The sequence below is a fragment of the Zeus faber genome, assembly GCF_960531495.2.
Source record: "Zeus faber genome assembly, chromosome: 17".
Taxonomy (NCBI): Eukaryota; Metazoa; Chordata; class Actinopteri; order Zeiformes; family Zeidae; genus Zeus; species Zeus faber.
In genome coordinates, this window is record NC_137204.1 from 29,035,373 (window position 1) to 29,052,813 (window position 17,441).

The 17,441-nt window shown below is 45.3% G+C and overlaps 1 protein-coding gene across 1 annotated transcript; it reads right to left on the minus strand.

Annotated features, from left to right (window-relative positions):
- Positions 1-270: 270 nt before the first annotated feature.
- Positions 271-15,508, minus strand: LOC307243484 (protein NLRC3-like). Its single transcript, XM_080018309.1, has 13 exons — positions 15,476-15,508; positions 14,535-14,584; positions 14,353-14,455; positions 14,123-14,239; positions 13,611-13,724; positions 12,634-12,709; positions 12,264-12,495; positions 8,261-10,064; positions 7,960-8,133; positions 3,278-3,451; positions 1,664-1,837; positions 1,399-1,445; positions 271-1,150 (listed from the first exon to the last, which is right to left on the minus strand). Exons 3-13 carry the CDS (start codon positions 14,439-14,441, stop codon positions 621-623), a joined length of 3,531 nt encoding a protein of 1,176 aa, XP_079874435.1. The 5' UTR covers positions 14,442-14,455; positions 14,535-14,584; positions 15,476-15,508; the 3' UTR covers positions 271-620.
- Between the last annotated feature and the right edge of the window lie 1,933 nt (positions 15,509-17,441).

Sequence of the window (17,441 nt, forward strand, 5' to 3'; positions counted from 1 at the left end):
CATACACAAATACATACACATACACAAATACATACACACACACACACGAATACATACACACACACACTAATACATATACACACACACACACACAAACACGAATACACACACACATGTATACGTACACACACACACACAGCACTAACATGGTATTTTGTAAAGTAAATAATGACATCACTGCTCCATCAATAACACAACAGATGACTTGGATTCCTCATCAACTGTTTCATCCAATTTATTTTAAAAAGTTGTTTTTAAAGATGTCACATCAAGAAAATTCAAACTTCCACATTCAATAGTTTTCATTATCACACATATTTGAACAAAGTGAGTCTTATGTTCCCATCAAAACATGAAAAGCATTTCTAGAGAGTTATGAAATAACAGTAACATGCAGAAGACTGGACAACAGCAGGTTGACAAACATCAACATGACTCCAACACTTATTTTGACAGTAAAGTTATACACAGATGAAGGAATAATTACTATAAAAACATGTCATGTACATGAATGTACCACAGCATGGAAAGGCAATTACATACAGTGTTTATAAACTATGTGATAAAAACACTGAATATTCAGTTCAGCTTTTAGAGAGAGGATACTACACCTCCTCCACCTATAACAGAGACACTGAGGAACCAGGCCACCACAACCTAAAAGCCGGGTGGAGTGGTTGAGTGAATGTGGTGTAGAAGGTGTGGAGGTGTCTCAGTGTGTCAGAGGAAACTGAGTAGAAGGACAGAGTGCCAGCAGACCAGTCCACATACACTCCAACTCTTTGAGGACCAGAGGACGGAGGGAGATTTATGTCTGTTCTACTGTTATTGTAGCAGACACAGTAACGATCATTAGAACAAAACAGAATCCAGGACTTGTCATTAGATCCAAGACAGCAGTCAAGCCTCCCTCCTTTCCTTGTGATTCCTCTGTATGTCATTCCTATATAAACCCCTCCTTCCCTCTCTACCTCCCAGTAGCAGCGTCCAGTCAGACCTTCTCTACACAACACCTGTCTCCAGTCGTCAAATCTGTCTGTGTGATCAGGATGTGGCTGGTCCTCTTCAACCATCATCACCTTCCTGTTGTTGTCAGACAGACAGAGTTGTCTGTTTGCTGTGTTTGGGTCCAGTGTGAGTTTAACACCATCTGGTGGAGAACAAGACACAAAACAGCAACAGTTTATAATCTAACATCCCTGTTTGGTTCATATATTGTGGATTGATCAACAGACAGATTGTCCATTTATCAGCCGTGTGATGAAGACACATGATGTCCACCATCATCTTCATTCTCAGTAGGATGTGAATGGATGGACGTCCCGTACTGCTGTGTGGATGGACTTTCCATCTAAATAGTTGATAAATAGTAATGAATCAAACTAAACAGACACTTACACTTCCTCAGCCCTGGTTTCAGCCTCCACGCTCCACCCTGCTCCACCCTGGGAAGAACACAGTCAGAGCAGAACGTTCTCTGAGATCTGGGAAACACGGACATTAAGAAGCTCCCGTATCCATGGTTTCCCATCATGCATCGGTCATATGTGCTGTCTAACAACAAAGCACGTTCCCCAGCATCCCAGTATGATTGACCACATGGTTGTAGAGCGTCCTCCTTGTAGAAGAGCTTGTCAGGGACTGTCAGCTGGTCTCTTCATACCTGAGAGTGTCCAGTCTCCAGCGTGGCTCCTCCAGGCCAGCAGAGAGCAGCCTCACTCCTGCCTCTCCTGGGTGGTTGTAGCTCAGGTCCAGCTCTCTCAGATGGGACGGGTTGGAGCTCAGAGCTGAGGCCAGAGAAGCCACGCCCTCCTGTGTGAGCAGACAGCCTGACAAGCTGCAAACCACATGAAGCATCAGGTTTCAACATCAGGAAGACGGTTGCTATGGCAACAGACACTGATACATAACACAATGAGATGGAATATTGATGTGACCCAGCCTGCACACACACACACACACACACACACACACACACACACACACACACACACACACACACACACACACACACACACACGTTGGGAACTTATATCTTCATAGAATGTGTTGTTTTTACAGGTTACATTAAAAAACACTTTTAAATTCCTCCAGAAATAATATTTAACATAATTATTATAAATTAATCTACAAAGACATGATTGTGAGAATGGACTCATGGTTCTATGATTTGGCTTCAGAACACCTGGATTATGCAGCTTCACATTATGTTGAGTCCTTTGTAGGAGCCAGAAAATAGGTTGTTATGTTCTAACCTACAGATAATGTATTTGACTTGAGAGTAAAAACTAGTAATCAGTCAGATGGTAGTATATTGACAATGTGTATGCATGTACTAATGACACTGTGAGGTGGTTTCCTCTGCAGGCTACTGGAGGAACTAAGGAACACACCTGAACTCATTTCAGTTCAGGTGTGGCTGCACTGGGAGCAGTGAGCACACACACATACAGATACTCAGAGCTCCTTGGTTTGAATTATAGACTTATTTTGTTTCACAATCTTGGCTGTGGAACAAAAGCATTGATTACCTTTATTTTTTGAACTACTCCGGACATTCAGCTCATTGGAGTTGTTTTTGGGTTACAATGAACATGTTGCATGAAGACAAATCCCCATTCAGTCCCACAGTGGTTATTATAAGAACATTTCATGGGAAATTAACCATTTAAAATAACCACGACACCTTTGTTTTATTCCACGTTCACGTCTCTTCCAAAATATTGTCATGTATAATTGGTAGTTTTGACATTGTGTGTTTTGCTGTTCTTAATTCCATGTCTCTCTTCCTCACTCTGCACCTATTGCTCTCCTAGCCATCCTGGAAGGAGGATCCCTCTCTCAAGTCCCTCCTCAAGGTTCCTATATGTTTGTGTTTCGGATTCTGGGAATTTTTTCCTGATCCTTAATTGAGGGTTGGGGGGGTCGTCATCTAACTGTCCTTTGAATGTGAGGATGTAAAGGTGTATGAGGCTGTAACTGTGATGGAAGTTGTGACTCTTTGGAACGTTGTTCAATGACATTGTTTGGAAAAAGGCTGTGGTTGAACTGTACGAGCTGTCTAAGAGATATGGAAGAAACAAATAGTTTTACCTGCTAATGATTATTATATTTATTGAAGTTATATTTAGAAGAATATTTTTTATATATAATATATATTATTTTAAATAATATTGTGTTACATTTATTGAATAATGTATATTCACATAGTTATCTACAGTTGTATACAAAACGCAATATGACTGAAATATTGAGGTCAAGGTTGAGTAACACTGACCTGAGAGTGTCCAGTGCACAGTGTGGACTCCCCAGTCCAGCAGAGAGCAGCTTCACTCCTGAATCCTGCAGATCATTGTTGCTCAGGTCCAGCTCTCTCAGACGAGAGGAGTTGGAGCTGAGAACTGAGGCCAGAGCTTCACAGCTTCTCTCTGACAGATTACAGCCACTCAGCCTGCACATCAACATGACACACACACACACACACACACACACACACACACACACACACACACACACACACACACACACACACACACACACACACACACACATTAGGAACTTATCTCTGAATAAAATGTGTAGTTTCTACATGTTACATAACAAAACATGTATTCCATCAGATGGATTGAACATTACATAATATTAAACATAATTCATAATAATTCATCTACAAAGACATGATTGTGAGAATGGACTCATGGTTCTATGATTTGGCTTCAGAACACCTGGATTATGCAGCTTCACATTATGTTGAGTCCTTTTGTAGGAGCCAAAAAATAGGTTGTTATAATAGGGTCGCGCCGGCGTACATGCGCTGCAAAGCAACAGGCTGCAATGCATTTGGAATAGAATGGAATAGAATGGCTTTATTGTCATTGCACATTGCGCAACCAAATTTGCTGTGCAGCTCCTAAAATGGTTAACTTGACATTTCACACCTGCACACAGACATACAGACACCTGCTCATACAGATCAATAATAATAATAATAGAAAGATAAAGATAAAACAAAGGAATAAAAATAAGTGAGAAGTCAGAAGCTGTGTATTTGCTGAGTCCTTGCAATGGAATATAAACGGCTGTGGTGCTGAATTCCCAGGGGAGGTAGAATGGACGGCATGAGATGCTCAGCTGTTCCACGTTCGGCGAACAGGAGCAGGAAAGAGTGCTGATGTTATTGGGGTTACACCAGCAGCTGTTTATCATAAGGCAGACGCATCTACCCTCGGATTTCCCCAACTCCTCCGACCCGTCGGTGCGGAACACGGAGAAGGACTCGGCTGGACGTACGGCGTGGTCCGGTACCGGCAGGTTAAGCCGTGTCTGTATTCTATCACCTATTTATGGTCCTGCCCTTGAAGCGTTAGCTTAAAGCGTTGCTCCATTTGTAGTCGCTCTGTGTAAAGACGCACGTCTACCTCTGCATGTCCACCGAACAAGGCAAACCTGCCTTCTTTTTCTCACTCCATACAAAATGTGCTACTACCGCATCTCTACAACTTCAAGGTCACCCAAAAAGCCTCGTTATACCATACGCCGATGCAATCTGGGTAACCTCAGGTCTCTGCAGCAAACATCTACTGCAAAGACCTCCTTCTCTATTGGCTTGTGGAATTGTCGATCTGCAGTTAACAAGGCAGACTTCATTTCTGGTCATGCCAACCACCTCTCCTTGGAGCTCCTTGCTCTCACTGAGACATGGATTAAACCGGAAGATAGCGCAACCCCGGCTGCACTCTCCACAAACAACACATTCTCCCACACGTCCAGACCATCTGGCCGTGGTGGTGGGACTGGCCTGCTAATTTCCAACACATGGAAATTTAATCCACTGCTGCCTTTAAACAACTTCTCCTTTGAATATCACGCCGTCTTGGTGACTGCTCCGGTGAAAGCCTATGTGGTCGTCATCTACCGCCCACTAGGACAACTAGGTGACTTCCTACATGAGCTTGACACCCTGCTGTCATCAATTCCTGAGCATGAGTGTCCCATGCTCGTCCTCGGAGACATGAACATCCACTTGGACAGTGCGAGCTCGGCTGACTTCCTGTCTTTGGTTTGCTCATTCGACCTAAGACAGGTCCCGACTCCACCGACTCACAAGGCTGGCAAAGAGCTTGATCTCATTCTTGCCCGGAGCTGCACCATGCACAACCTAAGGGTCACCCCTCTCCATCTCTTAGACCACTTCTTCATCCACTTCAATGTCCAGCTACCAAAACAACCCCCCACCTCCCCACCCATGGTTTCCATCCGCCGCAATCTCCGCAACCTGTCTCCCACCCACTTCTCAGCTGTTCTTCTCTTCCGCCTCACGGCACTTTCTCCTCTCTGCAGGTTAATGATGCCACTGATTCTCTCTGCTCCACCTTGAGCTCATGTCTGGAGCCTGTGTCCACTATCCACCAGACCTGCTCCATCAACCCAGTCGCACCCTTGGCTGACTGACACCCTCCGGACAACGCGCACTGACCTCAGAGCAGCCGAGAGGAAATGGCACAAATCCAAAACAATTAAAGATCTTGCAAGCTACCAGACACTGCTGTCCTCCTTCTCTTCAAGCATCACTACTGCAAAGAAGGCCTTCTTCAACGATAGGATCAACGGTGCCACAGACACGTAAGTTATTCGCCACCTTCAAGTCTCTGCTTTACCTTCCACCACCTTCCCCAGCTACTAACCTCACTGCTGACTGCCTTGCCTCCTTTTTTACTAACAAAGTGGCAGCCATCAGCAGCCAATTCACTAAACAACTTACTCACAACCTGTCTTCTCCAGCCCTAGGCTCATCGTTCCCTGATTTCACCCCCCTCGCTGAAAGTGAGGTATCTAAACTACTAACATGTAGCCGTCCTACTACCTGTCCGCTAGATCCGATCCCATCTAACCTCCTTCAAGCCATATCACCGACTATCACCCCGGCATTCACACATATGATTAATTCTTCCCTAACTTCCGGCACTTTCCCTTCCGCTTTCAAAGCGGCTCGGGTCGCACCACTGCTCAAAAAACCCTCACTCGATCCCAATCAAGTAGGAAACTATCGGCCGGTCTCTCTCCTCCCATTCCTTTCCAAAACCTTAGAGAGGGCGGTCTCTAGACAGGTTACAGAATACCTGTCAGGAAACAACCTTCTCGATACACTTCAATCTGGCTTCAAAAGTGGTCACTCCACCGAAACAGCCCGATTGTCTGTGACAGAGGCCTTAAAAACTGCTAGAGCTGCTGCCAAATCCTCGGTTCTCATTCTGCTTGACTTATCAGCTGCTTTTGACACTGTCAACCACAGCATACTCCTGTCCATACTCTCAAGTGTGGGCATATCTTGCAGTAGACTTTCCTAGTTCGAATCTTACCTTACTGGGTGCTCGTTCAGTGTGACATGGCGAGGCCAGCTGTCTGTGCCTCACAACCTCACCACAGGGGTGCCCCAAGGCTCGGTGCTGGGACCCCTCCTCTTTGCCATATACACCACCTCACTGGGCCCCATCATCCGCTCGCATGGCTTTTCATATCACTGCTATGAGGATGATACTCAACTCTATCTGTCCTTCCCGCCCGACGACCCCACTGTCTCGACGCGGATCTCGGATTGTCTCGCTGACATATCCACATGGATGAAGGATTATCATCTTCAACTAAACATGGCGAAGACGGAACTGCTGGTCTTCCCGGCCAAACAAGGTATTTATAACAACATTGATATTAAAATTGACTCTCTATCTCTTGTTCCTACCAAGGCTGCAAGGAATCTTGGTGTCATTATTGATGACCAACTGACCAACTGATTCTCGGACCATGTTGCCGCCGTCTCCCGGTCCTGCCACTTCGCACTATTCAACATCCGAAAAGTCAGGTTGTACCTGACCCAAAATGCCACTCAACTGCTGGTACAAACCTTGGTGATGTCCCGTCTCAACTACTGCAACGCCCTCTTAACAGGCTTGAGGCCTGTGCTGTGAAGCCACTGCAGATGATACAGAATGCGGCGGCGCAACTGGTGTTCAACCAGCCAAAGAGGGCACATGTCACTCCGCTGCTCATCCAGCTCCACTGGTTACCTGTAGCCGCTTGGTTACCTGTAGCCGCTTGGTTACCTGTAGCCGCTTGGTTACCTGTAGCCGCTCGCATCAAGTTCAAGTCTCTGATGCTGGCCTACAGAGTGATTGCTGGGAACTCTCCCATCTACTTAAATGCTCTTGTAAAAGCACATGTTACCCCCAGGATGCTGCGCTCGTCAAATGAGCGTGGCCTGGCTCTGCCGGCCGTGCAACCACGGCAATCCAGGTTATTCTCATTTGTAGTTCCACGTTGGTGGAACGAGCTGCCAAAAATGACCAGAGCAGGGAGCTCCCTCTGTCTTTAAGAAGCACTTGAAGACCCAGCTCTTCAGTGAGTACCTCCTCTCCTAACTTACAATTACTTAGCACTACTTAGCAGTATTTATTGTTACACTAATGTCACTGTCGCAATGTAGCTTGAATGTTATTCTCCCTTGTAAGTCGTTTTGGATAAAAGCGTCTGCTAAATGACTAAATATAATGTAATGTAATATATATCTATATATATATATATATAGATATATACTGTCTATATATGTATGTAAAGGTCTGTGAGGCTGTAACTGTGATGGAAGTTGTCACTCTTTGGAACGCTGTTGTTTGGAACATTGTTTGGAAAAAGGCTGTGGTTGAACTGTACGAGCTGTCTAAGAGATAAATAATAAATAAATAATAGATAAATAAATAGTTTTAACTTATAATGATTACCCTGGTATGATTATTATATTTATTAATTTTGTATTTATAATAATAATGTGTATATATTATACGTATATAATATTTTAATAATGTTATATTATCTATATTTAATATTGTATATTGACATAGTTATCTACAGTTGTATACAAATCTCAAAATGACTGAAATATTTAGGTCAAGGTTGAGTAACACTGACCTGAGAGTGTCCAGTGCACAGTGTGGACTCCCCAGTCCAGCAGAGAGCAGCTTCACTCCTGAATCCTGCAGATCATTGTTGCTCAGGTCCAGTTCTCTCAGACGAGAGGAGTTGGAGCTGAGAACTGAGGCCAGAGCTTCACAGCTTCTCTCTGACAGATTACAGCCTCTCAGCCTGCACATCAACATGACACAGATAAATACATAGTTTGATATTAGATATACACAGATATTTACTTCAAATATCTCATCAGATGTACAACAGTGTACAGTTAATATACGTATGTTATCTGTGCACCTACAGAGATGTTTTGGAGGCTTTGACCACGGGCAGCAGCCTCAGAAGAGCCTCCTCTGAAGCAAAATATTTCTCCAGGTCAAACACTTCCAGCTCCTCTTCTGATGACAGTAAGATGAAGAGCAGAGCTGAGCACTGAGCAGGGGAGAGCTTCTCTCTGGAGAGACGTCCTGATCTCAGGTGATGTTGGATCTCCTCCACTAGAGAATGGTCATTCAGCTCATTCAGACAGTGGAACAGGTTGATGGTTCTTTCTGGAGAGAGATTCTCACTGAACTTCTTCTTGATGTAAAGAACTGTTTTCTGATTGGTCACTGAGGTACTTCCTGTCTGTTCCAGCAGGCCTCGTAGGAGCAGCTGATTGGTCTCCAGTGAAAGGCCAAATAGGAAGCGAAGGAACAAGTCCAGGTGTCCGTTGACACTCTGCAAGGCCTTGTCCACAGCACTCTGGTAGAGGGATTGTAAGTCAGGTTTGTTTTTCTTTCCCTGAGAGAACTTTGATGTTGGTTGTGCTTCTGACAGCAGATTGACACCAGTGCTGGTCAATGTCATAAAGACATAAAGAGCAGCCAGAAACTCCTGGATGCTCAGATGGACAAAGCAGAACACCTTGTCCTGGTAAAGCCCACACTCCTCTTTAAAGATCTGGGTGAAGACTCCTGAGTACACTGAGGCTGCTCTGACATCAATGCCACACTCTGCCAGGTCTGCTTCATAGAAGATCAGGTTTCCTTTCTCCAGCTGCTCAAAGGCCAGTTTTCCCAGGGACAGAATGATCTTCTTGCTCTCTGTATTCCAGCGTGGATCTGTCCCAGATCCTCCACGATACTTGACGTTCCCCTGTATCGACTGAACCAGCAGGAAGTGGATGTACATCTCAGTCAGGGTCTTGGGCATCTCTCCTCTCTGGGCTGTTGTCAGGACGTGATCCAGAACTGTAGCAGTGATCCAACAGAAGACTGGGATGTGACACATGATGTGGAGGCTGCGTGATGCCTTGATGTTTGAGATGATGGTGTCAGCCTGCTCCTCCTCTCTGAATCTCTTCCTGAAGTATTCCTCCTTCTGTGGGTCGCTGAAGCCTCTCACCTCTGTCACCATGTCCACACACTCAGGAGGGATCTGATTGGCCGCTGCGGGTCGTGTGGTTATCCAGAGGCGAGCGGAGGGAAGCAGGTTGCCCCGGATGAGGTTTGTCAGCAGAACGTCCACTGAGGTGGACGCTGTGACATCAGTCCACGTCTCATTGTTCTGGAAGTCCAGAGGAAGTCGACACTCATCCAGACCGTCCAAGATGAACACAACTTGGAAGTTGTCGTAGCTGCAGATTCCTGATTCTTTGGTTTCAAGAAAGAAGTGATGAACAAGTTCCACCAAACTGAACTGTTTCCCTTTCAGCAAGTTCAGCTCTCTGAAGGTGAATGGGAAGGTGAAGTGTATGTCCTGGTTGGCGTTGTCTTCAGCCCAGTCTAGAGTGAACTTGTGTGTTAACACTGTTTTACCAATGCCGGCCACACCCGTTGTCATCAGTGTTCTGATTGGTTGATCTTGTCCAGGTAAGGGTTTAAAGATGTCTTGACATTTGATGACTGTTTCTTCTGTCACTGTTTTCCTGGAAGCTGCTTCAATCAGTCTGACCTCATGTTCCTGGTTGACCTCCTCACCCCCTCCCTCTGTGATGTAGAGCTCTGTGTACATCTGCTTCAGAAGTGTTGCTTGTCCTGCTTTAGCGATTCCCTCAAACAAACACTGGAACTTCTCCTTCAGATGAGACTTCAGTTGACGTAGGCAGACAGGAGCAAGAATTACTGAATGAACAAACAACAGAGAACATCAATGAGTAGATGTTAAGGTCAATGAGGGTCATGTCAATATTTCCTGCTCAACGTGTACAACTCACAAACCCATGTTGTCTATTTAGCTCATCACAGTTGGAACAAGCAGACTGACTGACTGGATGTGTGTGATGTGGAGGTTAACTGTGCAGCTGCTTATAAATCTGCAGCTTTACTCATATGAACATGTTCCACCATGATAACCAACATGTAGCTTTACTGGCTTATTAGTAGCACACCATTCTTGGGGACGGTAGCTCAGGAGGTAGAGCTGGTCGTCTAGTTATCTAAAGGTTGCTGGTTGGATCCCAGGCTCCTCCTGCTAGCATGCTGTAGTGTCCTTGAGCAAGACACTTAACCCCTAATTGCTCCTGATGGCTGCATCCGTCAGTGTTTGAATAATTGTAAGTCGCTTTGGATAAAAGCGTCTGCTAAATGACAAAAATGTAAATGTAAATGCATTCTACTCTGATACCGAGGTGTAGAAATATCCCATTGAAAAGGTACTAGTACCACTATAAAACTCCCATTAAAAAGGTAATAGTACTACTATAAATCTCCCATTGAAAAGGTACAAGTACTACTACAAATCTCCCATTTAAAAGGTACTCATACTACTACAAATCTTGCATTAAAAGGGTACTAGTACTACTATAAATCTCCCATTAAAAAGGTACTACTAGCAGTCTCAAAATGTAAACACCGTATTTGTTGCTTTAGTTTTGATTATATATTATTCCACTGGAAACAAAATTAAAGTCCTAATTCCTAGACTCCGTCATAGAGTGATTCCCAGCCCCTCCTTGCGCCCCACTGTCTCCTAGCGACTATCTCCTCGTGACTGTCTCCTTACTCAGCACCGTCTCGTAGCGATTTTCTCCTAGCGACTGTCTCCTTACTCCCCACTGTCTCCTAGGAACTGTCTCCTAGCGACTGTCTCCTAGCGGCTGTCTCCTAGCAACTGTGTCCTCGCGACTGTCTCCTAGCAACTGTCTCCTAGCAACTGTCTCCTTACCACCCCAATGTCTCCTAGCGACTGTCTCCTAGCGACTGTGTCCTAGCGTCTGTCTCTTGGCGACAGTCTCCTAGCGACTGTTTTCTAGCGACTGTGTCCTTAAGACTGTCTCCTAGAAACTGTATCCTCGTGACTGTATCCTAGGGACTGGCTCTGAGCGACTGTCTCCTTACTCCCCCACTGTCTCCGAGCAATTATCTCCTAGCGTCTGTCTCCTAGCGACTGTCTCCTCGTGACTCTCTCCTAGCGACTGTCTCCTCGCGACTGTCTCCTCGCGACTGTGTCCTAGCAACTGTCTCCTAGCGACTGTCTCCTAGCGACTGTCTCCTCGTGACTCTCTCCTAGCGACTGTCTCCTCGCGACTGTACCCTCGTGACTGTATCCTTGCTACTGTCTCCTAGCGACTATTTCCTTATTCCCGACTGTCTCCTTGCAACTGTCTCCTAGCGACTGTATCCCACTGACTGTCTCCTAGGTACTGACTCCTTACTCCCCACTGTCTCCTAGGGACTGTCTCCTCGTGACTGTCTCCTCGCGAATGCCTCCTAGCGACTGTCTCCTAGCGACTGTTTCCCTACTCTCCTGACTCCCCAACTGTCTCCTAGCAACGTCTTCTAGCGACTGCCTCCTAGTAACTGCCTCCTAGCGACTGTCTCCTAGCGACTGTCTCCTTGCGACTGTCTCTTAGCGACTGTCTCCTTACTCCCCACTGTCTCCTAGACTACTGTCTCCTAGTGATTGTCTCCTAGCGACTGTCTCCTTACTCCCCACTGTCTCCTAGCGACTGTCTCCTAGCGATTGTCTCCTAGCGATTGTCTCCTAGCGATTGTCTCCTAGTGACTGTCCTAGCGACTGTGTCCTAGCAACCGTCTCCTAGCGACCATATCCTAGCGACTGTCTCCTTACTCCCCACTGTCTCCTAGCGACTGTCTCCTTACTCCCCGACCGTCTCCCAGCGACCGTCTCCCAGCGACCGTCTTCCAGTGACCGTCTCCTAGCGACCGTCTTCTAGAGACCGTCTCCTAGCGACCGTCTCCTGGATGTATCTCTGAACTCTACATGTAGAGCTCTCATTTTCTTCTCAGAAACAGTTGTACTAATCAAGCAGAGAACCAGAGTGGAATGTTCCTTTAAATGTGTGAAGCACAGTCTCTTACTGCTCTGCAGAGAGTCAGCCACATCCTCCTGCTTCATCCTCCTCAGGAAGTGCAGTGTGATGTTCACAACTCCCTCTCTGGCGCTCCTCCTCTGCTCCTCTTCCTCAGCGTCCACCTCATCATCCTCTTCCTCCCTCTGCCTCTCTGAGCATCGTGGCTCATCTGGACTCAGAACCTTCCGGAGCCTCTTCAGCTCCTCCTTCACAGAGGTGACCATGTTGTCCTCCAGCAGCTGGAACAGAAGAACATCAGTGAGAACTTTACTGTCCTGGATTCACATCCCACTGGTGTGAAGAGGAAGCATGGAGACCATCAGCACCACAACACATGCTGCTTCATGTCATTTGGAGCTTGTTGGACATTTACACACCAGGAATAAGGAGTCCAGGTCTGTTTGATGCTGCTGCCCAGACTGAGCACTGGTGACCTCTGACCTCTGCTGGTCACTGTGGAGAGCACAAACACACACACACACACACACACACACACACACACACACACACACACACACACACACACAGTTAGAGGTGGTGTCTTGTAGTAAAAACACTCTTGGATGTGACAGAGTTTGAAGGTTCTGATGGGACTGAACAAGGAGCCGGGACTTTGACTCACAGAGCGACCCACCACACGAGTACTGTTCCCAAATACATATTCACACTCCACCTCCTTAGATACGGTGCTATGCTTGGCTGTTCTCACCTTTCTTTTCCTCTCCATTTCACTGTGGTTCACAATCAACACAGTTGTTTGCTCAGTTGCACTCCCATCAATGAAAACAAGGCGGTATTCACCAATCGTGTTCTTCAAAACTGACGGACAAGTTCAAGTTTGGAGGGGTCACTGGTGCAGCCCCAGCCACACCTTTTTATTTGACACATTTGGATCGTTCCACACAAATAGAGATATATTTAGAGACAGAAATCGACCTTTTAACAAATGGAAATATACCATAATAAGTACAAGACATTAATACAACTAAAACTACAATTCATCATAAAAAAGCAACAGACGGGATGAGTCATTTTAAAGGACATGTCCCACAATGCATCAGGACAGGTTGCCATGGTTGCAGCAGTTGATATCAATATCCAATATCACTGGAAGCTTGAATTCAGTGCACTACACGTTCTTTTAAAGTTGAAGTAGTCATTTCTATATTTTATACCTACCTACATGGATGTACACAACCATTTAAAAAGTGCCAACAAAAGCCCTCCCTGTCACTGACGTTGTGCTTTAACGCTGGTTCTGAACAATTCATTTGCTCCTGACTTGTTCCCTCTGCTCAGTAGAGAATGATAACAACCATCTCCTCTGTTTCCATCTTCTGTTTCAAAGTCCTACCTCTTCTCCCTGGAGGGGCGGCCATCTTTGAAGAGAATAGGAACACCCATAGACCAGTCACTCTTCATGGAGACACAGCTGGGTTCAGGACAGTCTGCTCTCTCCTGATGGAATCTACCAGATGAACAATAAGCACCATCTGGACGTTAGGATTTGAGGATGTTTAGCTGTTTTATTTGATCAACTATTTGATAAATCCTCACCTCTGCTCCGTACACACACACACACACACACACACACACACACACACACACACACACACACACACACACACACCAACACACACACACACACACACACACACACACACACACACACACACACACACACACACACACTTATTGAAACTAGAATGACCAGGTGAACATCACTGTGCTTATAAATGTAATGTTTGGAGAGAAGATCCTAAAACTACAGAGTTTGAAGGTTCTGACCACTTCATTTCCTCCTGACTTGTTCCCTCTGCTCAGTAGAGAATGATAACAACCATCTCCTCCGTTTCAAAGTCCTACCTCTTCTCACTGAGGGGGCGGCCATCTTTGAAGCCAAAAGGATGATCCATAGAGCGGTCACTCTTGAAGGAGACCCCACTGGGGGCAGGACCCTCTGGACTCTCCTGCTGCTTTCGCCTTCAACACAACACACACAGAGCTTTTCCTCAGACTCATGAAGGTGCAGTGACATCACTGCTGAGCTCTGAGATGGACGCTCAGTCCCAGACGCTCAGAGATCCTCATCTTACCTCTTAGCTTTGCTCGGGCCGCCATGTTCCCCAGACAGAGTTGTTTTAGAGGCGGGACGCCCCTCCTCTCTCTCCTCACACACATTCATGGTAGACTGCAGACCTTGACATAAAGACACCAACATACTGTCCTAGCTGCTGACATAGTGATGTTCAACATGTGTTTACGTCTTGTTTTTTACCTGCTTATTCCAGTTGGAGGTGGCAGGCGGCTGCTGGCCTCCTCACTTCACTGTGAGCAGGAAGCAGAAGGAACTCACTCATTGTGTTTGTTTCCAACAGGCTTGTGACACTTTTTACAACTTCATTTACAGTGTAATAAAAACACACTGAGCTGTTTGAAGGCTTCATTCAAGTAGAAATAACATGACGTCATCCTGCCCACCTCGCACCAAACATCTTCTCTTCTTTAAAAACACATCACGTTTCCAGGACCAACGATATGATTTGATCGTGTTCACAGTCAAAAGGGTGAGTTTTAAATAGTGTTTAACCATCTTCTATCTCTGTCTCCAGACCATGGGGTTGGGACAGATAAGCAGACGAAATCAAAGCACGACGCCAAACATTCCAACTACTGTTTAAACTTGTTGAGTGGTGTTTTGAAGCTCATACAATGAGTCCAACAGGTAAAATATCTGCAGTGAGAGAGTAGACAGTGAATAAAATATGATACAACTTTATTGGTCAGTAGGGCACTGAAATTCATTTTGCGTCCCTGGGAAAGGCCCCTGAAAACATTTAGGACGTACAGATAAACAATCACTGGAGTGACAAGAAAGGACACAAGAACCAATGTCACCCTGCATGACAGCACAACGATACACAAGCAACACAGATGACAGATTAGACAAGCACAGGTGTTGACAGGATAAATGACAGCTAAGACAATTTACAAAGACATAAGAAGACTAATACCCATGAAATCATAAAAGGCTCTGGAATCATTTTTGTTTGTTTAGTAGTAGAATGGACTGATGTACAAAGGAGTTTTTAAGCCTATTTTGATTGAAGGAATGGACTCTGAAGCGCCTATTGGAAGGCAGGGGCCTTCAACAGGTAAAATATCTGCAGTGAGAGAGTAGACGGTGAATAAAACACCGTAAAGTGTTCAGTACATTACCTTGGAAAGACAGCGTGTCGTCAAAGACTCAAATGGAAAGTGAAAGTAATAATGTTCAGTGCAAACAGGAAACGCTGAACAGAGAATAACGTCTGCGTCGCAACTAGGAACTGTTTACAATAACTTCTGTTTATGGGATGTTTTGTCACTAGTAAATACTCAAACCTCATAAATGACATCATATATTTATTTATTTAACTAAATATGACAAAAATGTCATCAAACAAAAGAATCATTTAGGCATCGTTAGGAGCCAAACAACACAAATCCCAAACATCAGATGCACTTTACATAGAAAATCTTAGAAATACAGAGAAGACCAAAAATGTAAACATTCAAGAGTCACCAAACAAGTTCAAACATTCCAGCTCCTCTTAGTCGGTTCATTTCATGGCTTATGGAGATAGATTTGTCTCAGTATTATTTGTGTGAACAGATTGACAATCTGTGTGTAAACGCTAATCTGTGAATATAAAACACCTTCCACAAATTAAAAAAAAAGATTTGTCAACGCACAGAAATATTTTGCAAATATAAAAGGGATTTGCAAATACACAAACAAATTCCACAAATACAAAACATATCTGTGAATACATGCAATTAATTTACAAATAATTGAAAAGCATTTGTGAACATCTTCCGAACATTTACAACTTTCCAACGTACATCTGTGAATCCAGTTTCTATTTGTCAGTTGAAAAGGCATTTGGATCTCAATTCTACGCTTGTGGATTTGCCGATCTCACGCCTTTTCGTGCTCATAGTCACGAAAACTAATCTATTGAATTGTGTCCTGGAGCGTCCACTCGTCAACTTCTTCCGGGTCCGTGTTCACTCGCTCCACAATGCGCTCGCGTCAGCAGCTTTGTGGAAACGTTAAACTCCAAATCGTGAAATAAATCAACTTTCAACGGGGGAGTGAGTGAAGTGAGTCTTGGCTTTTTGTTTTCAACCGTTGACTTTTCATTTTATCCGCATTTGGAGTCTGTTTGTTTATGAACGCAGTTGCATTCATCGGTGAATTGTTTAGTGCTTGTTGTTGATATTTCACACGTCAGGTTCTGGCTCAAACTCAACATCTTTCTTTAAATACGTTGCATTTATTGACAGGAGGAAGGCGGTGCCGGTTCTTCCCCGCGGGTCGAGGGGAGGAGCCAGTGACGCCAGCGGTGGGTTGGTCCCATTAACCAGAGGAGGATGCAGGAGGTTTCCACAGTCTATGTGCATCTATCTTCTGGGACGATGAACATCTGTCCAGTGGCATTTCTTTGTTTCTGGTTTGCTTCCCTATTTCTCACATCTCTCTCCCACGGGACGTATGCTTTCCAATATAACCTCCCTTTTCTTCTTCCTAATACTCTTTCCCAGGCATCCCAAGGATATCTAATTCAATATCTCTTCATCATTTATAATGCTGTTCTTTCACAAGGGCTCATGAGTGGGTCTAGTCTGATATATTATGTGCGACACACACACACACACACACACACACACACACACACACACACACACACACACACACACACACACACACACACACACACACACACACACATACACACACTGCCTATATCACATTTACTGCCACACATCAGGCTCATATTGCGTTTATACATTCACTTGTTTCATTGTGATTCTATCAGCCAGGCAGTTTGTATACGTACGTTTCGTATGAGAGAAACAATGTGGGTCCACTGAGCTCCATTGAGAACCTACTGCTTTGACCTTAATGTGAAAGGAGCAGCACGGTCGACCGGCCTCCTTCCACCACGGCGCCGGGGCCTCGGGCCGCTGCGCCGCAGGTGACGGCGTGGCTGGACTTGGATGCTGCAGGGGCTGCTTGGAGGGGCGGCCCGGCTGCCGGATGGTCCCGGCGATGCATGCTGGGCGGAGAAGTTAGCTGCCAGCAGTTACCTGTGGTGGTTGCTGTGATGTTTCTCCCCTGGACCCCGCTAGGTGGTGCCAG

Excerpts from the sequence above, each read along its gene's own strand:
- LOC307243484 (XM_080018309.1), bottom strand. The coding sequence starts at position 14,441 with ATGAATGTGTGTGAGGAGAGAGAGGAGGGGCGTCCCGCCTCTAAAACA. Across the intron at positions 14,240-14,352 it reads GGCCCGAGCAAAGCTAAGAG|GCGAAAGCAGCAGGAGAGTC; the intron begins GTAAGATGAGGA and ends GTTGTGTTGAAG. Across the intron at positions 1,151-1,398 it reads GAAACCAGGGCTGAGGAAGT|ATGGTGTTAAACTCACACTG; the intron begins GTAAGTGTCTGT and ends GTTCTCCACCAG.